The 25,172-nt window shown below is 39.5% G+C and overlaps 2 protein-coding genes across 7 annotated transcripts in view; one reads left to right on the plus strand and one right to left on the minus strand.

Moving 5' to 3' along the window:
- The window catches only part of TRAPPC12 (trafficking protein particle complex subunit 12), a 61,772-nt gene extending 38,254 nt beyond the window's left edge, over positions 1–23,518 (minus strand). For 4 of the 5 annotated variants that reach the window (XM_005238143.4, XM_055810249.1, XM_055810251.1 and 1 more), the window contains exons 1-5: positions 23,407–23,518; positions 21,475–22,691; positions 16,924–17,040; positions 7,555–7,668; positions 6,553–6,691 (exon numbers count right to left, since the gene is read on the minus strand). In XM_005238143.4, coding sequence (XP_005238200.3) covers positions 6,553–6,691; positions 7,555–7,668; positions 16,924–17,040; positions 21,475–22,691; positions 23,407–23,503 — 1,684 coding nt within the window. In that variant the 5' untranslated portion in view covers positions 23,504–23,518. Of the gene's footprint in view, positions 1–6,552; positions 6,692–7,554; positions 7,669–16,923; positions 17,041–21,474; positions 22,692–22,901; positions 23,057–23,406 lie in introns of those variants that run through there. The other variant, XM_055810248.1, reaches the window with a different exon arrangement.
- EIPR1 (EARP complex and GARP complex interacting protein 1) overlaps positions 23,487–25,172 on the plus strand; it is an 89,162-nt gene continuing 87,476 nt past the window's right edge. For both annotated transcript variants that reach the window (XM_055810252.1, XM_005238200.4), the window contains exon 1: positions 23,487–23,639. In XM_055810252.1, the coding sequence (XP_055666227.1) occupies positions 23,502–23,639 (138 nt within the window). In that variant the 5' untranslated portion in view covers positions 23,487–23,501. The remainder of the gene's footprint in view (positions 23,640–25,172) is intronic.

Here is a 25,172-nt window from a genome sequence, read left to right on the forward strand (position 1 = left end):
GCTAAATTTAGTTTTTCTTGATCACAGTTCAATTTACAAGGCAGCAGGCCTGCTGGCTACAGATGGGGTTCACCTGTGCCAAAGGTGGGAAAAGGATCCTAGGCCAGGGGTTAGCAGTGCTCATCGAGAGAGCTTTAAATGAGATCCAAAGGGGAAAGAGAATAAACCCAAGCTTGTTAGAGATGAGCCTTGGGGGCAGCATGCCAGGGTTGGAGGAGAGATCAACAGCACAGCTGAGGTGTGTCTTGCCAGTGCCCAAAGCGCAGGCAACAAACGGGAGGAGCTGGAAGCCATCGTGCAGCAGGAAGACTATGGCATGAATGCTATCACGGAAATGGTGGGATAATTCGTATGACTGAAGTGCTGCAACGGATGGCTACAAACCCTTCCGAAGAGATAGGCTACGAAGGAGAGGTGGTGGGGTAACCCTTAACGTCAGGGAGTGTTTTGACTGCCTAGAGCTGAATGATGGTGACAACAGGGTTGAGTGTTTATGGGTAAGAATCAGCGGGAGGGCCAACAAGGCAGATATCCTGGTGGAAGTCTGTTATAGACAGCCCAAACAGGATGAAGAGACAGATGAAATATTCTACAGGCAACTTGGAGGAGTCACAAGATCGGAGTCATAAGATCACTAGCCATTCTCTTGCAAGGGACTTCAACTTAGCAGATGTCTGCTGGAAACAGAACACAGCAGAGAGGAAACAGTGTAGGAGGTTCCTGCAGTGTCTGGAAGACAACTTGCTGACACAGCTGGTCAGTGAGGCAGCCAGGGGAGATGCCCCACTGGACCTGCTGTTTACAAACTGGGAAGGACTGGTAGGTGATGTGGTGGTCAGAGGCAGTCTCCGGCACAACAATCATCAGATGACAGAGTTTTTAATTCTCAGAGAAGTAAGGAAGGGGGTCAGCAGAACCACTGCCTTGGACTTCCAGAGGGCCGACTTTGGCCTGTTTAAGAGCCTGGTTGACAGAGTCCTCTGGGAGACAGTCCTGAAGGGCCAAGGGGTCCAGGAAGGCTGGACATTCTTCAGGAAGAAAATCTTAAAGGCGCAGCAGCAGGCTGTCCACGCATGCCAAAAGATGAGCTGATGGGGAAGCAGACTGGCTTGGCTGAGCAGAGAGCTTTGGCTGGAGCTCAGGGGAAAAAGCAGAGTTTACCAGCTTTGGAAGAAGGGGCAGGCACCTCTGTAAGGATGTCACGAGGTTATGCAGGGTGAAGATTAGAGAGGCAAAAGCCCAGCTAGAACTCAGGCCACAAGGGATAAGGAAAAGGCTGAGGTACTCAATGCTTTCTTTGCCTCAGTCTTTAGTAGCCAGACCAGCTTCCCTCTGGGTACTCAGCCCCCTGAGCTGGAAGACGGGGATGAGGAGGAGCAGAACGCAGTCCCCACAGTCCAGGAGGAAACCGTCAGTGACCTGCTGCTCCACTTGTCTATGGGGCCAGATGGGATCCACCCGAGGCTACTGAGGGAGCTGGTGGAGGAGCTCACCAAGACACTCCATCATTTATCAACAGATCTGGTAAACTGGGGAGGTCCCAGAAAACTGGAGGTTAGCCAACATGACACCCATCTACAAGAAGGGCAGGAAGGTGGATCTGGGGAACTACAGGCCTGTCAGCCTGATCTCAGTGCCAGGGAAGGCAGATCATCCTGAGCACCATCACATGGCACATGCAGGACAGCAGGGGATCAGGCCCAGCCAGCATGGGTTTATGAAAGGCAGGTCCTGCTTGATGAACCTGATCTCCTTCTACGACAAGATGACCCACCTTGAGGATGAGAGAAAGGCTGTGGATGTTGTCTACCTGGACTCTAGTAAAGCCTCTGGCACCATCTCCCCCACCATTCTCCTGGGGAAACTGGCTGCTCATGGCTCAGACAGGTGTGCTCTATGCCAGGTTAAAAGCTGGCTGGATGGCTGAGCCCAAAGAGTGGTGGTGAATGGAGCTGGTCACACGTGGTGTTCCCCAGGGCTCAGTACTGGGGCCAGTGCTCTTTAAAATTTCTATCTATCAACTATCTGGATGAGGGGATTGAGTGCACCCTCAGCAAGTTTGCAGATGACACCGAGTGGGGTGGGAGTGTTGATCTGCTTGATGGCAGGAAGGCTCTGCAGAGGGGTCTGGACAGGATGGACCAATGGGCCGAGGCCAGTTGTATGAGGTTCAACAAGGAGAAGTGCCGGGTCCTGCCCCTGGGTCACAACAACCCCAGGCAATGCTACAGGCTTGGGGAAGAGCGGCTGGAAAGTGCCTGGTGGGAAAGGACCTGGGGGTGCTGGCTGATGGCCGGCTGAACGTGAGCCAGCGGTGTGCCCAGGTGGTCAAGAAGGCCAACAGCATCCTGGCTTGTATGCAAAAGTGTGCATTCAGCAGGACTAAGGAAGAGATCATCCCCCTTACTCAGCATTGGTGAGGCCGCATCTCAAATCATGTGTTCACAGTTTTGGGCCCCTCACTTCAAGAGATGTTGAGGTGCTGGAGTGTGTCCAGAGAAGGGCAACAAAGCTGGTGAAGGGACTAGAGTACATGAAGAGGCTGAGGGAACTGGGGTTTAGGCTGAAGAAAAAGAGCCTCAGGGGGGATCTTATTGCTCTCTACAACTACCTGACAGGAGGCTGTGGGCAGGTGGGGGTCGGTCTCTTCTCCCATGTAACAAGTGACAGGACAAGAGGAAACGGCCTCAAGTTATACCAGGGGAAGTTTAGATTGGATATGAGGAAAACATTTTTCACCAAAAGGGTGGTGAAGCATTCGAACAGGCTGCCCAGGGAGGTGGTGGAATCACCATCCTTGGAGGTATTTAGAAGACATGTAAGTGTGGTGCCTTGGGACATGGTTCAGTGATGGACTTGGCAGTCCTGGGTTAACGGTCAGATCGTATGATTTCAAAGGTCTTTTGCAAGCTAAATTATTCTATGAATACAGATGATGCTGTATCACCACAAGGAGAATGAAAAAGGGAAAGGGATAAAAACCACCCCTATACATATAAATTTCTGGTCAGGGGAATAAAAGTCCTATTTTTACTTGTGTACAGGCTTATTTTTTCCCCCTCTGTAATTCCAAATAAAATTATTTTGAATTATTATAGCTTTAGACCACTGATTTTGGTAGCATGAACTTTTCTGTAATTTACTGGTCTATTAACCAGAAACAAGACAAAATTATCATGATAACAATATCATAATCAAGTATCAGCATTTTAAAGCTCTATTTTAATTGTTGGCCCTCAATCTTTCAGAAACACACAGGCATTATTAATGGAAAGGATATCTCAGGTTAGTCAATCTATCATATGCAAAATTTATGAAGTAGCATGAGGAACATAGAAACAAACACTATGAAGTGGGTCAGTCTGTAAACGTAAAGACAAAACCCTAAAAAAAAAAAAAAAAAAAAAAAAAGGTAAAAGAGGTTCCTGACATCCATTAGTCATGAGAACAATGACAAAAATTCAGCTTTATATACCCCACACAGTACAATGGAGAGGAAGTAATCTGGAAGAGAGCTCCTGACCCAAGTACCTACCTATTACAAAACAAAAAAAATTTTACATATAATCAGACTGCAGACTTCTTGGCTTCTCTCCACAGATGAATTTAGAAGAAATAAATTTATAACAGATTAAGATTTTACTAGAAAATGAGAATGGTTTGCTGTCTGCCCCATATCAAACAGGAATGATCAAAGAGTGACCTAATTTCACTGGCTGATACAAGGATGCCTGCAGATTCCACCTTCCCAGACGGTGCACACCTACAGGCAATAGAGATGACTGAAGAAATAGAGATTGTGGAGATCGGGAAAGGAAGACTTCAGAAAGATTAGACCTTGCAGCCATGATAAAGACAACAGTAATGGGATCCACGCACAGCATGGCTGCAAATGCCATACAAAATCTCAGGACAAAACTTATTAGTGGTGCTGCTGAAAAGGAAAGAGCTTTGGAAGAACTCCAGAGGAAAATTAAGAGGATACTGCCTGCCATGTTAAGCTAAACTAATGGAAAAACCATTGTCAAGTCCTCCTACATTTACTTGGAATTTAAATTCTTTGAGGTATATTTCTCAGAGATTAATGGATGAGGGATTATCCTCACTGCTATAAGAAGCTCAGGTATATAAACTTTCCTTACTTCAAGCACAGGAAACAGAAAACTTTCTAATTTATTACATTTCTTATTATGACTACTTTGACTACAAAGAATTTATGCAAAATATTGTATGTGTTACAATTAATGTATACATTACTTATATTTATACTCTCATTTCTTAAATTGGTTTTTAAGTGCTTACTCCATTTATATACCATGAATCAAAATTAAAATGTTGAAGCAAACCTCTTCCGTTTATGCTTGTTACACCACAAAATGATATGTAAAATTACCAAACAGCAGTGGATTGTGGTTTCATACTAATACATTTCAACCAAACTACATGAATGATTAATATCTATTTTATTATTTAAATTAGATGGTTAATGATGCATGTATACTAAATTGCTTTATCCATAATCCAGCGCTGCGTAGTTTAATGTTAGCCAGAAGAGAACTGCTTGTTCTCTACTACTTCCCTGCAAACAGCATCTCTCTCTCTCTCCTCAAGACTACGTAAGGAAGGTTTGATAGCTGTTCCCACATCTTAATCACATTGTATTTATAAGAGGTATCTACAACCAGCCAGTGTGCTCCATCCAACCTTGATCTTACTTTCCTTACAGATGATCAGAATATGGTACTGGTTGGTAGGTTCAACTGTTAAAAATGAACTGAGGTGTATAATTATGAAATACGAGTATTTTCTTTCCTTATGCTCACCTTTTTACCATAGATACCCTCAATAATGTGTATGAAACAGCTGCAGTCATTCAGTGGTTACTGCAAAGATGGTTTGGATCCAAAGTTCAGTGACAGGATGGATGCCTGCAACAGCTGGCTGGAACTGTTGCTACCTGTATACTCTGGCACAAAGACTGAAATGTCTCAAATATTGACATGACCTGCAAGGATTCTTTTCTTAGGCAAAATAACTTATTTTTAATACCGATAAAGATGGGAAGCATACATACAGACTGGGGAAGACTACTTCTGTGCACCACTGCATCATATGCAAAGCCGCAAAATAAAAAACAGTTCAAAGAGTTGTCCAACCTGATGACCAGAACCTCTCTCACTTACAAATAACAGATCTCCTTCTCAGCAGACTGAATATATTCAAGGCAAACCAGGAAATTTTTACCTGTGATTGCCTGGAAAATGATGAGTAAGGTCAGAGGTACTTGTTCCAGGCAGTCCACACTGGCCTTGCTGGGCTACAAGCATAATTCAAGGACGATCCTTTGCATCACTGAATAAATCAAACAATCTTCTGCAAAAGATCCTGAACTTTCTTGACACCAACTTCCCTTCCTCAGCAACCTCAAAATTTCAGTATCTTTCTAGGCTACCCTACTGAGACTACCAGCATCTTATGTAACACGGACTACATTTTTTTTCAGAGGGGCGCTGCCTATTACCACTGTTACTTATAACCGTGCCATTATACATTGTGGTTCAAATATGACAGCCAACAAACAGCAAGATCATTTAACAGTGTACTTGCATCAGAGTTATTTATTGTTAAATAACAGATTTAGAAAAAATAAAAATTCAAAATAGCCTGAAGAGGAGTGAAATTGCTCTTAAAAATAGCAATTTTTCAAATCCAGGCTCCTGGAGTACTAGGATACCCTGGGTAGTGGAACTATTTGGTTAATCTATGGGCTACTGGGAGCAGTAGGAATCAGTGCATTTGTAACTTGAGATAAATCTCTTACAAATAATTGAGGCTGGTGGTGTCTTTTTTCCTCTTCAACAATGGGATACATTGTGAATTACTGATTTTTATTTAATTTCAATTACTTAGCAAATAATATTACATTTAACAGGTTTTTTTAATTAAGGAAATTATCAAATTGGCTCTAAATTTGGTTAATTTTTTTTTTAATCCTAGAAGCCAGGAAACCCAAGAAAATAAAACCTGCATTAGCATGTGTGCCAGGAACATGCGAGTGTTAAAAATAGCATAGTGGTTGATGGATAGATTTAAGAGGAAAAGCTTACAGATTTTGTTACCACAAACTCATCACCTTTCAGTCTATTTCTGCATAAAATGAACCATTAAAGTTTGGGGTTTTTTTTTACTTCAATACCCTAGAACTACTTTATTATATTTAATTGTTAAAAACATTCCTCTTTCAAATCAGTGCTATCTTTTCAAATCAGCATCATGAAATACATTGCCTATCTATATCACGATGGAATAGTCTTACCCCCTGTTACTACTTATTGCTACCTCCATAACGCAAATACTTTAACATAGTAGTCAATCATATTCTTCATGGGAAAAAGAAAATAAAAATGCAAAGTTCACCAGTGCTTTAGAATTGAAAAAAATAACCGAATCCATTATTTTGGATAAATTTTTTTGGTTACCTTTTTTTCAATGATGGTTATTTTTTATTATTTTGGTTAAACAGGCAAAAATTTTGTAAATCAAATATCGTACCTTTTCGTCCAGGGTATACATGAGGGTAATATTCGTAATAAAGATCAGGCTGGTCTAAATTTCCAAATGGTTCAAATTCCATTTCTGCATTTTGGAATAGATTCAGTTTTACCAGCAGTGCTAGTCTCACAAACCACAGCTAAAAATTAACATATGCAAAAAAAAAGGAAAAGACAAGGAATGTTAGCAGCTTCAGTCACAAGCCACATTCAATTTCAGCTTTCTAAGTTTTTATGATAAAGTTGAGTGAAGAGTTTCTGTGTTACTTACTGATAAGAATCAGGATTTATGTTTACATGCTCTTTCACAAAATACTTTTCATAAGATCATTACAACAAAACACAGAGGACTGATGTTTTAATTGTTTGTAAAGGTACTGAGATTCTGAACATGAAGTTTAAAAACTGGCCTGCTTCAAAATTAGAACATCTCTCTTTAATTGAGTTAGCATGTAAGAATTATCAAACTGATTTTTACTTTTTTCCCCAATTTTATGCAATTCTTAAAATCTGTTACGATTTTGGTGAAATGCCATGAGCTTTATAGTTACTAGGGCCAGAAGCATACACTGTCATCTGGTCACATTTTATTCAGTAGAACACTTGTAATGTTTCATGAAACTTTATTAATTTGGGTTCTTATTTTCTTACCATGAAACATAGTTCTAACATCTGAAATCTTACTATAAAGTTCACCATTTAGATAGTGTCCATGAACTTTAGCACAGTGAGTCTTCCAAGACAGCAAAACATATTCCTTTTCACTAGTGTGATTACCTTTAAAAAAATACAATCAAGATAGAAAACAGTATTGTTTTAAATGAAAACCTAAGTAAAATTCTATTTTATATAAGTAAACAGAAAAAGTGACTTGCTACAATTCTTTAATAAGATCACTTTTTAGGCAACATAGGAAAAGAAGTTTGGCATGTTAAAAAAACATGCCACTGGGAATATTGTTGGAAAAAACGACAAGGGTGTATGTATCTTTCTTTAAACGTACCTGTAAAGAATCTGTTGTATGGCTAGTAGGTAGTCCACTTTTTTTATAGCCTTGACCATGTGCAGTTAGAAGCCGCCCACACAAGTCAACTGCTGCCCTCCAGTTTTTACTGCTCTGGGAAGAAGAAAAGAGTAAGTAGAAAAATCATAAAGTCTCTAAAATGCACAACTGCTTATTTTGCCTGAAGCAGCTACATATACCCATCAGTAATAATGACAAGGTCAGAGAGCTGGCCGATGAGCAGCAGAATGCCATTTGTCAAAGCTGCACGTTTAATTAGGCAAAAACTGAAATCAAGCATTACTATTACAAGATCACTAAAACAGATGAATATACAACACGATACAGTATTCTAAACTTCTAGCTATACTGGGTTTGCTAATATATTTGAACATACTAGAATATTCACAATTTTTTTTTCTCCTCAAAAGGGGAAAAACATTGCCAACCATATTTCAATAATCACATCCAAGTTACTCTACTGATACAAGTTACTCTACTGAAACAAGTATTTGCTTGTTCCTACCCCCCTGGCTTCAGTCTTTCAGATTATAACCCCTAGTGCAGTTCATTTAATAAAAACAGACTGCCCTAACAATGCCCAAAGCAGAGAATTCTTATCAATTAAGAAAAAAGGACAAGAAAAAATGCAATGCATAAAATGATAAATTCAGAATAATTGTTTCACCTATAAAAAGTAAACATCCGAATTTTCATCTCACAGCTAACTTCAAAATATTCTTAAATTTATTTTTTAGTCACAAAACAAACTAATTCCTAGTTAGACAAGTCAAACTGTCTTGTCACACTGTCATCCCATTAGTGTTTCTGCCTTGTATGTGCTAATGGAACCATTTAAACAGGTAACACTACCAAAAATTTAAAACACAGACTAATGCTTCACAGGTTTTAAGCCATCATACCTTTCTATCATACAGAAAGGTTTTTCAAGAAACGTATATTCAGCAGGTTGGTATAAAACAAATACATCTTGCTCCTGAAAGTAATGTTTTTTCAATTGTTTCTTAAAACCATAAAAAAATAATGATAAATGTAACACAAAACTGTCATGCTGTCTGATGAAATGTAAAGGAATACAACATATTTACATTGGTGCTTGCCAGTGAAAAGGTACTGACCTTGAACTGGGATTTTATTAAATTCTCGCCAATGTTTAGAGTTTAGAAAACATGTCAATACAGGCAAACAGTTATACAGAACAACTACTAGGAACAGCTGAAAGGTTTTCATACTCTTTAGCACCCATTTTGCAGCCATATAGTTCAAAGGGTCACTATAGAGATCATCATGCACTAATCACCTCATCTCTCTCCACTGCACTGTCAAATCCCAGGCAAAAAATTGAGTTCCTCTGGAAATGCAGAAGTTGGCTGACAGCAAGACCACGAAGCAGCATAGCACCTTCTGAGACATCTACACTCTTATGGAAGTGCAGGTATTGATAATGCATTTGTGTATCAACTTAGAAAAGCAGAAAGACACGGACGTGAGTTACCTAAAATTTATTGCTCTTCTGCAGGGACAAATTAGTTTCTTATTATCCTTAGAAAGGAAATGGACACAGACTCTAAAACCACTCAACTTTTCTTTTCAAATGAGAGTTAGGATCCAAAAGTAATAATGGAACATTTATGACAAACTTAGGTGCTACAATTCTTGAAATTCTATTTCAGGCATAGAAAAAAAATACTTCTTTACAGAACAAGATAGCCAGGAGAAGCAAATCTGACAAACATTGTGAAAGCAGTCTTTGCCGGAAAATGAAACAATATTCATCATGACTTCAAAATCAGAGCTGCCTGCTGGTCATGGAGCGTAATTCTCTGTGGAAGCTTACTAGAAGGCTGCTAGCAGTATAACTTAATTTGAAATTAGCAGGACACATTGATGTCTCTGGCAAATTGTACTAGACTTACAGTTGCCTGAGTTGCCAGTCCACCAGAAATCTTTGTCCTGTTATTTCAAACACCCCTCAAAACCTCGGAAGTCAGTCACTTTCACATTTCCTGTAGTCTACAGCCACACAGTTCTAACAACCTGGGTCCATTGTTCCTAAAAGCAATAGGGATAAATTCCGTTTTAAGTCATATGTAGAGGCTCAAAGCAAATATGGATACTACTGCTTCAGATACAGCATCAAAAAAACGGAACAATATTCTCAAAGAATAAAATTATTATTCTATGATGATCAGGGCATGGTCATCCAGCAACAGTTGTGTGAAAAAACTATTTTCTCCTACAGAAAATACTATCAACCAAATATTATTACCAAATTGTTCGCTAACACAGTATCAGCCTAGCAGAAGAGAACTTCCCTCCACACATGACATTAGCAAATCTTTTTTTCACAGAAAGTATGGAACTATTCTTCCTTAAATGAAAGCCACCAGCTGGTATGGCTTCTGTGAATCCTACACACTACTGGTACAGATGTTTACCATGTGAAGGGATTTTTCTGGTCTCTAACAACATGAACAAAAAAACCCCCAAAACTAAAAAAAAAAAAGAAAACATCCCAAAACATTTCAGTACTGACTGCTGTACACACCCCAAAGCTAGGATAAGCAGACTAGACACCCAATAGACAATCCAACTGCATTATTCCTTGCAGAACTTCTCTGTTACCCACAAAATCAAAAGAGGTCCTCAGTGAGGTTTATATACAGATGGCGAAACTGGTAAAACAGGTTTCAAATAAAAAAAAAATATATTTTTCTTTAAGACAGACAGAACCAGTCCAGTTATTTTTTATCTTTTCATTGAAGTTCTTAAACTGCCTGAGATTTTAATACAAGGACTTTAGGTTTAAATCAAAAAAAGCAGATGGTAGTGCCTGGATTTTGTCAGACTATTACCCTATAGAGGTAGGCACTAAAGGCTTTATGTAGCTTGAGGTGGTAAAACTTGCACGTTATAGAGCCCCACTGCCTTCCCCCTCCTCTTCCATGACAGCTTATCTTGCACACAAACCCAATGTGACTTTTTTGGAACAAAAATAAGAGTACATTAACTTACTGCTTCTTTTGATTGCAGCTTTAAGAAATAAAAGATTACGGTGTAAGGTGATGCCCTGGTTTTAGCTAGGATAGAATTAATTTTCTTAGAACCTGGGGGAGTGCTGTGTTTTGGATTTGGTGCCAGAATAATGTTGATAGCCACAACTGAAAACATCACTGTGTTAAGTAACATTTATGTTAAGTCAAGGACTTTTCAGTTTCTTGGGTCCTGTCAGTGAGAAGGTCCAGAGGAGAGGGACACAAAAAGCTGGGAGGGAGCATAGCCAGGGCAGCTGACCCAAACTAGCCACAGAGATACTCCCTAACACAGAAAATCATGCCGAGTATATAAACTGGGGGGAGTTGGCCAGGGCCTGCCAATCGCTGCTCAGGGACTGGCTGGGCATTGGTCAGTGGGTGACAAGCAACTGTATTATGCATCACTTGGTTATTTTCCCTCCTTCCCTCTGGATATTATTCTTCTCCCCTTCTTTCTCCTTTTTGTAATAATTGTTGTGCCTATTATTATTTTTATTTTATTTCAATTATTGAATTGTTCTTATCTCAAACCTCAAGTTTTACCTTTTCCCCTGATTTTCCCCATCCTGCTGCAGGGGGTAGTGGTATATGAGCGAGCAGCTGCTTGGTACTTAGTTGCCATCTGGGGTTAAACCACAACATGCAATCAACTCTCACCTCCTCATTTTACTGACTTACGCTCCACTATTTTCAAAATAAGAACCTGACTAAGGCTATCATGATCCCCTTTTAATAAAAGCAATAAAAGGAAACAGCCTAAAAACCACCTGAAATGGAGTCAACAATATGAGTTCTAAATTCTGATAAATTAAAATCTAAAGGTCTAGTAATGCTTCTGGTCCACTTGGTCAAAGTTAAAAGTAACTGTGATATTCTGTACATCCCAGTGCCTTCGATATGCCAGTCTTCTACAAAGAGGGATGAAGAAATGGGATGTAGGAATACTAGGGTAGAAGAGAATTCCAGTTACTAAAACTAGAATGTTTCTAGTTCAAATACAAGAATAGCACTGAAGATGTTATATTTTTTAGATTCAGAAATGAAGAAAACTTCTAATGAAGTAAAATGACCCAATACAAGACAAAGTTGTAGTCTGTCTGGAAAACCATTTTTTACACTTCTTCCTTTTCTAACAAAATGTCATAAGAACTTCAGTTATCAGAGTTTTCACTATATCTGAAACACTCTGGTTTTATTCTATTATGAAGATATTCACTGATTTGGACTGAAAAAAATTACTACTGAATAGCTGAATACCATTTTTTCACATACATAACAGTTCCTTGGAAGTCTTATGCAGGCCAGTTTTGCTTTATTTTTTTAATTACTGTTGAACAAAGATCTCAGACATATGATTGCATAAGTGTTCATGTTTCTTCTTTGTATACAATGCTGTACATTGTCTTCTTGAATGAAAGCAGTGAAGCTCAGAATATGCAACAAATATGCCTAATACCCAGGTGGAATTCTTCTGTCAAGCAAAAAGAATCACACAGACTGGACATCTACAGAAAAATGTGTTCAATGCAAAGGAAACTCACCTGATACATGAAGACAATTTATAACAGTATTAAGGTATTAAGTCTCTCAGGAAAACAATTTTCACTTGAAGGTAAGTCACTCATATTTTATCCAATAAATTGACGCTTCTTAGTGGAAAAATGCAACCTCTCCCACAAGACCCCAGTTACTGCTTGTGCTACTTGCATCTCTCAGCTCAAATCAGCTACAAAAATGTTAGAAATTGCTTACTGATTTCGAAATAAAGGAATGTCCACCTATATCTTTAAGGATCATTTCTAACTTAAAGTGAATATGTATGCCATACCACTATATCCAAATTTGTTACACTTGAAAATATATGTAAGATCAAGCATTAATCACGTGCAAAAGTAACTGTATATGATTTTTTTTTTAAATAGACTCAAAGGGAGCCATTAACTCTACATGTAACACCATTAAAGTGATTAAAATGTCCTCCTCCACTAGCTATGACATTCTTCTCCCCTGTAAATTACATTGGTAGAGCATTTCCACGTCAGTTAAGAAAATGTAGTTAGTAACCCTTTCCTAGTCTAGTAGCTTGAAGAAATGATTGCATACTTAAAAGCAAAACTTGCGTATTTATAGTGGCAAGATACAGTAGGTTTTTTTTTTGTTTGTTTTTTTTTTTTTAATTAGGTATGATAACTATCAAAGACTATCTCCCTATGGCTGCAAACACCTCACAACTCAAAACACCACAAAGGTCTCTAGGAAGAAATATTATGCTGTTTGTTCAAATGAGGGTAAACAATCTAAAATATGGAATAACAGGAACTAACATAATTGCAGCTTGCACCTTGTATGTATAATGTTTTTGCTGCTATAAAATGAAGTACCACTGTGAAGACAAGCTTTAGCTTACATTTATTTGCTCTAGAGGTAAATGCATGTTCCTACACCAGATTAATGAAACTTCTCAAACTGAAAACTCATATTTTATTTTCTATTGAAATACATAAACACTTAAGAGTTACACATCTGTAGAGGTTATTTACAAGTTATCACCTCAACGATAAGCACCTAGATTTACAGAGTTACTTTGCTGAACCACTCCAGCACTCCTACAGCTCTTAAAAGCCTCAAAGTTGTAAACTACTTCCAGTGCACCACCTCTGTAGCATTACCCTACCAGTAAAGCATTTCCAACACACTGTTATCCATAGCAGAAATTTAAAATGTGAAAATACAGTTGTTCAATAAACCAACTATGCATCTTTGGGTTACTGGTATAAATCTCACGCAAAACGGAGACCAAATTCATGCTGAACAAACAATTTTGTTAGCTGAGTTCAGTTCCTAGTGAGCAACTATTTGTCTTAAGAATGATATTGCTGCCAGCAGACTCATCAGAAAAGGCGCTCCTTTGCAAGTTCAGCTTACTACCTTCTTGATAACCCTTTTTCTTCCCTGACAACTAATTGTACTTGAGAAAACTTCTGCAGACTGTTTGCACTATGATCCCCCCAAAAGGACTTCAGTCTCCAACACTCTTTGCTACAAGCACTAACTTAATCTTACCAACAGAATTGGGTTTTAACTTGTGTAAGTAAATATTTATTACTGGAACTTTTAGAAGGAAGGTGACAAGTTACTGATGCAAGGATGTACACTGGAATCAACCCAATTTAACATATTATTTTGTGACCCTGCTGAATGGAGCTAGAATATGCATTTGAAGATGTAATCTAGGAATTACTGTCAAAATATAAGGACCATACCACTAAACAAGAATCAGATGATTTACAGTATCAGAATAACAGAAAAGGTAAAACACAATCATTAACATGCAAAGTCATGTAACTTACAATATAATGTGCTGAGTTCTGGACAGTGATAATAAAAAGATGTTAGCTTGAATTGAAGGAGATTCTAAGAGCTCCTAGGATGATTATGAAGATGCCCATAATAAGATGACTAGAGAAGTTATTTTCGCCTTAAAAAAAAAAAAAAAAAAAAAAAAAAAAGGAAGTAAAAAAGGAAGTGGAAGTTGAAGTGTCACTGCTGTCTACCCATACAAAGTAGCAGAGGAGAGGAAGCAAATACTAAGAAGAAAAAATGACTTAATCTTTTTTCTAATCAAAGATAAAGTTGTTTACAACAATTTAAGCGTTTTGATCTCATGTTGCGTTTTGAGAGAGGGCTGATTAGAATTCCTTTGATTTTCAACCAAAGGAATGAAGTTCTGGAATAGCTTTTGAAAGTAGCAGCAATGTATCTGTATTTGTTAACACAGTCAAATAAGCTAACAGAAGCAACTGTATGATGGAAGAGAGGAGCTCCAGAGTTGCAGATGAAGACATGTGTTATGAAGATTTGGGATACCGATGAGCTATTTAGCATGCTTTCCCCATCCACACAGAATTAAAACAGCAACGAGAGACAAATGAAACGTTTTCCTCTGGAGCAGACAGGCTTTGCATTTTATTTTTTTCCTTTCCTTCCCATAGTAAGATCAGGTTCACCCAAGACTATCTGAGAATTTTAACCTAACAAATTTCTTCATAACAGGACTTCACATTCACTTGTGGTTTCACCTGCCACCAGTGCCTTCCTACAGCACGTGACAGTTTGAGATTTTTAGATGGGATCCCAGTTTTACACATCTAAATTCAGGTGCGATCAGCAACTGTGCTGATTAGATAGATCTCTTTTGACTAAAGAGTTCAGGTATGAGCTCATATGCAAACACCTAAATAACAGCTATCAGTTTGAAGCTGAAGTCTATCCTAATTCTATGCTTGTCTCTTCTGTACTACAGACCCCTTTGAAGTAGACTGTTTTGTTGCTGTCCATTACTGCAAGGGATTGAACTGGATGACTGAAACAATCTCATTAATTCTCATATGTCATGTGTAGTTTACATGGATATCAAACAAACAACTCATGAAAAAAACACCTTACCCTTATGGAAACTGCATAGCCATATTCCCAACTTTCACCAGTTTTTATCCAGATGTTAATGAAAATATTCCCTGCAAGTGGTCCTTTGCATGAAAAGATATATTCACTGAATATATTTTGTCAGGAGTTCATTTACAAAAAAAGTAAATTTGGTGGTTGCCAACAGAGCACATTACGTGTCATCTTGGCCTACTGTGTATGTAAAAGCATACATCATTACTAATTAATATTATATAGCATGGGATTTTAACATTTCCAAGTCTGAAATACATTTTACCTTTAAGACTGTTGCTAATCAGAAACAAATTTTCTACATTAAGAATTGCAGAAAAACCAGCAATGGCTGCAAGAAAAAAAAAAATCACCCCAAAACCCCAAACCAAAACTAATTATCACAAAAAGAAAGAGTTCTGCAAAAAACCTGAGGAATAGTGATATTGCTCAAGAGCAACCCATAGCTAATGACTAGAAACCTTGAAAACCGAAAAACATCCTGACTTCTAGCTGAATGACTGCATTTTTACCTAAACCTCCCCTCTATTAAGACAAGTTGTAAAAAAAAAAAAAAATAATCAAATCTGCTACAGGTAGCAAAAAATCTGACAGCTGCAGATTGCCTCCTATCTTCTCTGCTTTGATCGTAAAAGCCTTAACACTGATCTGGAGCTTAAAGACCATACCCAAAGCCAAAACAGTATCGGTGGCAGCACTATATTTAAAGTACAAGGGTCTGTATCATAGAAGAACATTTTGCATGGACACAGCCACCAGGCCAAATAGAAAAACATTTTCCATAGGTCAAAATTCCTCTTCTGGAAGAGGGAAAGGAAGTGCAGAAAAAGGCTTTTCCCACTTAGACACCGCTGGAGACAAGATTTCTTATTAAGATATCTTTTCCCCTCTAAACTCTCAAGTTAATCAAAACATTGAGACTAAGAAAAACATCTATCTCCAGGATGGAGATCACAATCTTTTTTTTCAGGTCTCGTTTCAAAAATTACCTCTCAATTCCTTAACAGTGCTTGCAGAGACCACATAGAGCTTTCCTAACGCAACAAGAAAGTCTCTTCTGGAGCTTTACATGTAATGCAACACAAACGAATGAAAAGATGTTAAGTACTAAACGCAGACTGTCCTAACGCTTATAATTCTTCACTGCCTCTATTCGGTAATTTTTCACCCATTTTTCAAAAAATAAAATAAGCTTAATATATTTTGACATTTCAACTGATTAAGTAAGGCTCAGTCATATAATAGCAATGAACTTCATACAGGAATACAATGTTTGAAAGAACAAGGCAAGATTGAGAAGGCTGCTAGATGCAACTATGTCCATGTCCAAAATATTTACACTAAGGAAGGGATTTTAACTCGGAGAAAATTAAGCTTTCATTTGGAAGTAATTTAGTTTAATTATCCTGTACTGAAATAAAAAAGCAGTTGATATGACGTCATCAGCTTTGCTTACCATTTACAAATGGTATGTCTTAACTTTTGTAAAATACCGAGGTGAAAACATGAGAAATATACATGCAGATAAAAAAAAAGCAATTAAAATGTTTTGCCACCATTTACATTACCTAAAGCTTATCAGCTGATAAAATTCACAGTAAAATTACCTTTTTTCTAAGTTTTGCACATTAAAAAAAGTATGTTTACTACATCATCTAAAACAGAATAGCTAAATCCCAGTGTCATTCCCACTAAAAACTACATTTTGGCTAGTACTTTTACAGTATCATGAATAGACTGATATGTAGATTTTATTTTACTTTTTTTGAGTTTCTCCTCACAGTCAATAGCTCCCAATTATCTTGAGGGAAGCATGGTACTTAATATATATTCAATTATGAAGATTGTTACTTACAATTAGCTGTTTCAAGCCTACAAATGACTGTTCTACAGAGTTGGCATTTAAAACTTGTCTCTTCACTGCAGCTTGCTCCCCCAAGAAACGAAGCATTAAGTCTTTCACTGCATCTCCCTTGGTGTTCATGGAACAAAAAAAAAGAAACATAACAAGACACTTTTAAACATTACTTTAGCAAAATAAATGTTGAATTAAAGCTGAGCAACACAGTTGTTTTCCCTTGAGAATTGTTTATTTTCCAGTACTTTTTGAGTGAAATGAATATAAATGCATATATATTCACAGCATTTTAATGAAAACTTCTAGATTTACTCTACGTTATTCGCTATATTCTTTTTTTCCCCAATATTTAGGTTTCAGTTACCATAGAAACATTCAGGCTTATTTGCTTCTCATTTTATTATTCTTCAAAGATCTTACAAAATACTTTTCAGAAGATCTTACAAAACATAGTAAGTTTTACAGGTTTTCATAATGGATATTCATGTTGAAAGGATATATTATCCAAATATATGGATAATAATATTGAAACTAATCAAACATAAACATGCACATGATCAGACAGCCTTAAGTATCCACAGAAAATGAACTTGGAAGTATTCTTAATTTCAAAATAATTAACTGCAGGAATCAGTTAGGGAAAGCGAGTTACCTGAGCTCAGTAATTTGAAAACTTGAGACTAGTGGAGACATACAGATTTCTGAAGTTAAGACAGCATTAATTCTATATTTTACAACATGGAGCAGCTAAAAGGAAGTGTGTCCAAATTAGGTTCTATTTCCAGCTCTGCTGTCAATAAACTGAATAATTCTGTATATTGCACTCTCTGTGCCTCTTATCTTTGTTCAACTACCAGTTTCTGTGCCTTCCTGTCTGGCGGCCGACATGCTTGTGGTTCTGTGTACTGGAGATTTTCAACAGGTAGTAAGAAATTCAACCTTAACATCAAGCAGCCACTGAAAAACTGTGGACCACACACCGACAGATATTGAAAATGGTGTTAACTACTGTTTACACGCTCTTCAAGTACCAAGTCTGCCAAAGAGTGTAGGACAGGGTGCAGGGGAGCAGGGCCTAGTCTTGCTGGGACTGTGCAAATTGCTATACACAAGAGAATTCCCTATGGTGTCACAAGTCACCACATGCCAGGAGCAAGTAACAAATGACTTCTGTAAGATTTTTGCCAATCTTACATTTTTATGCATTTTTAAAACAATATACTTATATTTTTGTTTTTAAACAGAAAGCAATTTATAGCCCACATTTAGCCAGAGTAAAGATCTATCTGTTTCACCATCCTTTTGGGGAATAGCAAATGTCTATGGAAACAGTGTAAGAAAGAGCATAAGCTCATACTGGTCTTTGCCAGCTTAAAACAGCCAGAACTTCATGGTGCACTTGTGCCAGGGGACATACTTGCCTACAGTTTTTAAACACCCACCAATAGACACACCTCCCATGACATTTGTCTTGCTCGATTTTCAGTCTGTTTTCCTAAACAAAAGTACATCTGAGGGCAATGAATTATACAATTTAAAAACAGTTACATGGGCTGCAGAACAGTAACTCATTTTATGCTTATTACTCAACAGTTCTTTTGTCTTAAAAAACAGCAAGTCATAATCCTCTATTTAATTCTTTGATGAATTTTAGATCATTATTGCTCTTATAAGCCAAAGGGTCTGCTTCCTTTTAGCTACCACTCACAACAGAGAACCTGTTCACTCCTCACATCCCTCCTCTGCAACTCGCTTTAATTCCATTTTATTGTTTCAGATCTGTAGTAACTAGAACAGCATGCAATATTTAAGATGCTAAAGCAGAAAGTGACTATGCAAAAATATAAGCATACAAAGGAATACTTGCAAAAATCCCTTTAAAGGAAAACACTCACTTAAAGAACTGTGTTAGGAACCTGTTAGCACAGAGAGCAAGAAGCAAGCCACAAAGCCTTTTGCCTAAAAAAAGGTGAACTGCATAAAATACAATAAAGCTTAGCTATGATAAAGATAATTGCCATTAAAGTTTGCACTTTCCCCATGGACAGTGATGGGAAACAGGTCTGTGTTTTCTGTCTAGTTTCTTGAGGAATGAGACTGCAACTACTGTTTCACTACATGGAATGTTTTTACCTCTAATGTGTCACTAATCCTATAAATAAAAAAGATTTCCATCTTTTGGACAGAAGTTTGAAGGATTAAGAAAAGACAGTATATGCAAAAGACATAAATACAAAATAATTTTTAATCCCTCCCTACAGTACTCTGGAGGAAGAAAACTGGAAATTAATGTAATGAAACAAAGGACATAATGACAGCAGACAATGGAAGGAGCACAAAAAGCAGTACTCCAACCTGTTCCCACACTCAGAGCACAGGTACAGGCAATCAATACCACACACTATCAAGGTAAGTTTAAAAAAATGTTTCTTGAATGATCAGCAAAAAGTAGCATACACCTGAAATTGAGAACATTTAGTAATTTTCTTGGTATGATTTATCCACTTAACTTTTAAGACAATGCACCTGCAGTAAGAAACACTTCCCAAGTGAGGAGGGGAAAAAAAAATAGAGTACCAGCTCTTCAGTATATGTCATACAAAATTTCAGTCGTTCCTGAAGCACACTCACAGCTCATTGTAAATGCTATTTTCAACTAACAACTTTGTCAACTGCATGCAGCCTGGTTTAACATCCTGCATTAAGATTTAGCATTAGCAAACTATTCACACCAAAGCTTTAAAGCCCATTGTTGGAAGCTGATTTAACATTGAAAACATGCCTCCCACAATGTTTCCGTTGACATTTAGAGTACTCTACAATTATAGTTTCAGTTAAATACACAATTTGCAGTATTAGAAACCTACAGAACAATGATACCCAACTAAGGGATGTCAGGTCAGTCAAGGCCCACACTCGGGCCACTGAAAAGCAGTAACTGTAAGTGAGGACAGCTGAATAAACATAAAGCACTTCAAAACTTCTCCCTGCCTGACATGTCAATATGACTGCTTATAAACTATGATCACTGAAGAAAGCAGCAGGAATGCCCTTTAATTCCATTGATGATTTTACATCAGGTCTTACCATACAAATACATCACACATACATTGCCATAATGTCTTCTTTTCACTTACTGTACCAATTGGTAGATCTACATATATGCATGTGCCCAGTTTCAGGGAATCATCAGCACAAAGAAGCCTTTAATCCTTGACTGGACTAGGGAAGGTGAAAGAGAACTACTGTAAAAAAAAAAATAGAAAAAAAAAAAAGGAGGCCCTCATCCTTGGGGCCTGCAGAAGGAAGGGATCATTCCTTCTGTCCATCTCATTAGCTGTCAGAAGAGAAATATAGACACTCTTGAACTACTCATCAGGGTCTAAGGGACTTTTTTAGGGAGGTGGGAAGGAGTATTTTCCTACTACAGTGGTTTTTTTCATGCTAATTACCGGGCTGTGATGACAAATAAATATTTTAAGATAAAGGTAACCCAAGAAGTAGTAGCAGCACGGCGTACGTCTAAAACTGGTACAACTCGTTGTTCGTGACAGAAATCCAAGATTTGTCAGATAGTTCAGCTACAAATTAAGAACTGATTCCCTCCAGAAACTTTTCTGATAGTTCCTGCAAATTCAGAAGTTACTGCAGCCTGCCCTCTGCTTAACTACTGACTGATAATCTTTGTTATGCTACAACTAAGGACTGAAGTATCCAAACCCTCAACACCACCTCTCTAGACAACAATTCTATTATCCAGAGACACAGATATGAAAGAGTAGGATTAGCCTATTTCAAGAAAAATATTCCATTAAGACAGTTAGCCTTTGGCTGAGCAGTCAGGATAAAATTGCTTCATGAGAAATACTGAACAGATCCAAGTGAATTTCTCAGATTGTGAAAAAACACTTTATGCCTTCTCACCAATTGGGGACTGACAGAAGAGAAAGAAATTACTTTCCACCGCTGTGTTTTTTCCTTCATGATCTCATCTAGAGTTTTCCCTTTAATTGTGGGGTTATCCCTTCCCAGGAGCTTACTCTAGCACTCAACCTTTCTTACAGGTTATACCTTTCTGCTGCTTAGGGAAGATACAAATGATGCGATTTCGGTCAGTATTAACATTACTGAGAACACTGTGAACACCACTGAAAAATATTATCTCCGACTTCGTTGCAAGAGCGAATTCCCCAACCAAACTTTGCAGTACAGCATACTGATTTTGTATATACTCCAAATACGAGCATTATCTACTAACTAGGAGGACCAGAAACAAACTACTTAAAACCACAGTTTTGGATTCTATGGAAACTGTTAACACTATTTTCATCATACCCAACAAATTTCACTACGAATAGATCAGAACCCATTTTAGCCCCTTCATGTACGTGTAGGCAGTGACATTAAGTTTTCTAGTAAGGATTGAAGTAATATGCACAAGGTGACCATCAGCAACAATATGAAGCACTAGGATATACAGATTATCAGACAGCTCTTTCACAGCATTTCTAAAATACAAGCATACCCTAAGATACAATAGGCTCTTACCTGGATATTATCAAATTTTAATCCAGGCATGGTGAGATTCTCTTTATCTATAAACACAGTGCTGTATTGTTGCGTGGCAACTGATACAAGAACATTTCTAGTTTCCTCACTAGGTAGCCAAGCATCATTTCTTCTGTCTAGTTCACTCATATTTAAGGCTGTGGCAAATGGATCGTCACTCCCAGCAAAGACAGCCTGGATTTGTGAGAACGGCTTGGGAGATTGAGCTATTTCTAGGGACGATGAAGGACCACCTGCTTCAGGTCTCCCATTTTGCACAGAGAAAGTAGGGTTAGGTGAAGAACAAGAACTGTCTCCACCATTAGAAAGAGATGACATTTGCTCTGGAACTGAAGAGCTTGCATTGGGATTACTAACAGAAATAAAACTGGACGTGGTAAATGAATCAAAAAAATCGGAAGCTAAAGTATTAGTGCTAACGGTATCACCAAAGAACTTGCTTAGACTAGGACTTGGCTGAACCACCTGTGGATTAGACTTCACTGGAGTCTCAATTATACTACTAAAACTGGGAGATTTTACCATCTGAGGCTCAAAACCATCTGGTAGGAACAACTGTGGCTGGGTATTAACATTGTTTGCTTGGCTGAAGATGGTACACACGGGAATAGGCTCAACCTCAGAAGATGGTTTGCTAGTATAAGGCGATGATATCTGGTCCTCAGGTTTGTTTTCATCGATATTACTTGGTTTTGTTTCAACAGGAACATTGTCTCCCAGCTTTGGTTCTTCCTTCACTGCTTCCTGAACTGATTCTTCCTTTAAAGATGCCTGATCATCCGTTCCAATCTCAGAAATGTCTTTGGGCGTTTCTTCATGCTCAGTTTCACTCTCATTACTTAAAAATTCTTCTTTATCCACTTCTGCTTGTGTTTTTTGACTATCTTTAGCTTCCATTTGTTCTACGATCTCCTGGAGACAACCAAGTTCACCTGTGTCATCTTCACTGTTGTTTGGAGAATCTGAAATAATGACGCTCTCCATCATTTGTTCATTAAGTTTATCTACAAAATTATTAGAGTCTTCTGATACAGTTTCATTCCCTTCAGACTCAAATTCACCTCCACCAAGATCAATGGTTTCCTCATGAAAGAGAATTTCTTCCTGAGTTTTCTGTTGAACTAGGTCTCTGCTGTCATTTTCATCTGAGGCGCTCTTCACATCCTTAGCATTACTTTCACTATTTGCCATGGTACCTGAAGAGGGAAAAATCCCCAACAAAATGAGTATTAGTTTTATTGCTTGGGTATTGTTCAGGTGCCACCCTGAAACTCCTGAGTGCCAAACAAATACTTAAATCCCTGCTTTTAAAATTTAGTAATATAAACTAAAATAAAACTATTTGACATCTTTCATTAACGTTTACCCACAACATAAATTAATTCTGAAAGAGGTTTACTCTTTACCCTTTTTGCAAGTCGCACATGTATTTGGATTGAAAAGTAAATGCCTCCCACTGAACACAGAAAAAACAATATTCGCTTTTCTGCTCGTAACGACTAGCTTGGTCTCTATTTAAAACAAGGAAGGGGAGAGTTCACGGCTGTCACTAGGGCAGGCAGCTGAACCAGCTGGCCGCGCCGGAGATGCGCCCGGCGGCGCAGGGTGCGGACCGGCCGCGCTGCTCCCATGGCCCCGCGGGTCCCGCCACTGCCCGCCCCGCGGTCCGGGCCTACCTCCAGCGCCGCCGCGGGGCCCCCCAGCCCTGCCCGCCCCGCGGCCCGGCCGGCCCTGCGGCGGGGGTGGGCGCGGCCTCCCCCAACCGCCTCCGCCAGCACCGCCCCAGGGGGCGCCGCCGCCCTCCCTCAGGGCCGGGGTCCCAAGGCCGCCTCAATACCCATACGCCTGGGCGCCCCTCTGCCAGCTCAAGGGCCGCTCAGGCCGCTCCCGCCCTCCCTGCCCTGCCTTCACCTCCGCGCCGCGGCGGCGACACCCCGGCTCCGCCACCGCGCAGGGCGCCGCTCCCCACCGCGCCTGCGCCGCGGGCTGGGCGGGCGGGAGTGCGCATGCGCGAAGGCACCTCCCGGAAGCGGCGAGCGACGGGGAGCGCCGAGGGCCAGAAAGCCGGCGGGCAGCGGGGTGTGCCGTGCTGCGAGACCACGATGGAGGACGATGCGCCGGTGATTTATGGGCTGGAGTTCCAGGTGGGTGCGGGGTGAGACTCACGGAGGGCTGGCGGTTGTCGGCCGTATCTCCGGGAAGGCGGTTGCTGCGGGGCTGGGTGTGTGGTGAGGTGCGGGGCTGCTGGGGCGGGCTGTGGAGCCCTCTCAGGGGAGACGGGCGTCCCCTCGCCCCCTGGGCCCGTGCTGGTGACACCGCTGGATTTTCGTGATTCTTGGCACTTGCCTGTCGCGTTGGGGATTTTAAAGGTACCTGAGCGGGGAGCGGGAGTTGGTCCCTGCGCTGAAACTTGCAGTTTCCAGGGCAGGTGCGTCGGTGTGGGGGCAGGGGCTGGGGCAGGGGCTGTTTTCATCATGGTTGTGTGCAGCTTGGCTGGAGAGAGCCCCTGCTCCGGCCCCGGCCCCGGCCCTGGCCCGCCTCTGCAGAAGCCTTTGGCTCTGGGGTGATGGGAAAATATCGGCAGTCTCAAGAGATTCTAGAGGGTGTTTTTTTCTTTCCAGAAATTAGGAACACACACCACCCATCCATCCCCAAAACAGCTCTTGTAAGGCAAGAACATGAAACTGTTTTCAGTGAATTGCAAATTTTAGTTGGTAGAGCTTACCCCATTATAAAGCTACTTGATGTTTGTGGGATCTCTTGCTGAGGGTTCCATGTCTGTGCATTTGTCGCATGGGACAAATTTGTCCGTTATATTTGTGTTTATGGCTATGAGGAAATGGGGCTGTCTAACTTAGCTTAAGCTTCATACAAGAACACAGGTCTCGCATTTAATAAAGTTTCTACAGGTTCTGGGAAAATAAAGAGCTTGGTAGTTGGATGGGTGAGAGGGACCCTAATTCATGGTTCTTTCCCCCAACAGGGTTTTTACTCGGTGGTTACGTGTTCTCTTTGGCAACAGCTGGCTTGTCGTTGTTGCCATTATAGCAATAATAGGAGGCGCTGTGTTTCTTCTGCAGCCTCAGAGAGCAATGTGTTCATTCAGTAGGTGTAGTAAAATAAATATGTACACATGCACATTTATAAAAATGCTTGTACAAAGTAAAATACGAAGCTTCTTTGTAACAGGTTTGGGTGTCCTCATTACTGACTTGTGTACTCTTGAATATACCAATAGGTCTCCTTAGCAAATACTTGGTTTTCTTCTTGTGTAGGAGCTAGTGTGTAATAGTCACCTGTACCAAATGTTGAACCTACGGAAGTCTGATAATATGCTGTCATTTTGTGATTGGCTAGAGGCGGCTGTAACTCACACTTCAAAATTAACAAAACTTAAACTTATGCAGAATAGAATATTTATCCTGTAATTAATAAGATTCATGGCTTCTTTCTAGTAGGTCATAGATAATAAGTGTTCTCGAAATTTTGGAAGGCTATCCAGTGTGTTGGGGCCTACATGGACCTGTACCCCCCATTGCCCCAAATCATACAACTCCTACTTATCTCTTCTGCCAAGTATGGAACAGGGCTGCCTGGTGGGAGGATAAAGCAAAAGGACTAAGAAAGTGGCTGTAATAAAAGGAAATTTCAATTAATGCAGATCATTTAAGGAGAAG

Source organism: Falco peregrinus, chromosome 7 (genome assembly GCF_023634155.1).
Source record: "Falco peregrinus isolate bFalPer1 chromosome 7, bFalPer1.pri, whole genome shotgun sequence".
Taxonomy (NCBI): Eukaryota; Metazoa; Chordata; class Aves; order Falconiformes; family Falconidae; genus Falco; species Falco peregrinus.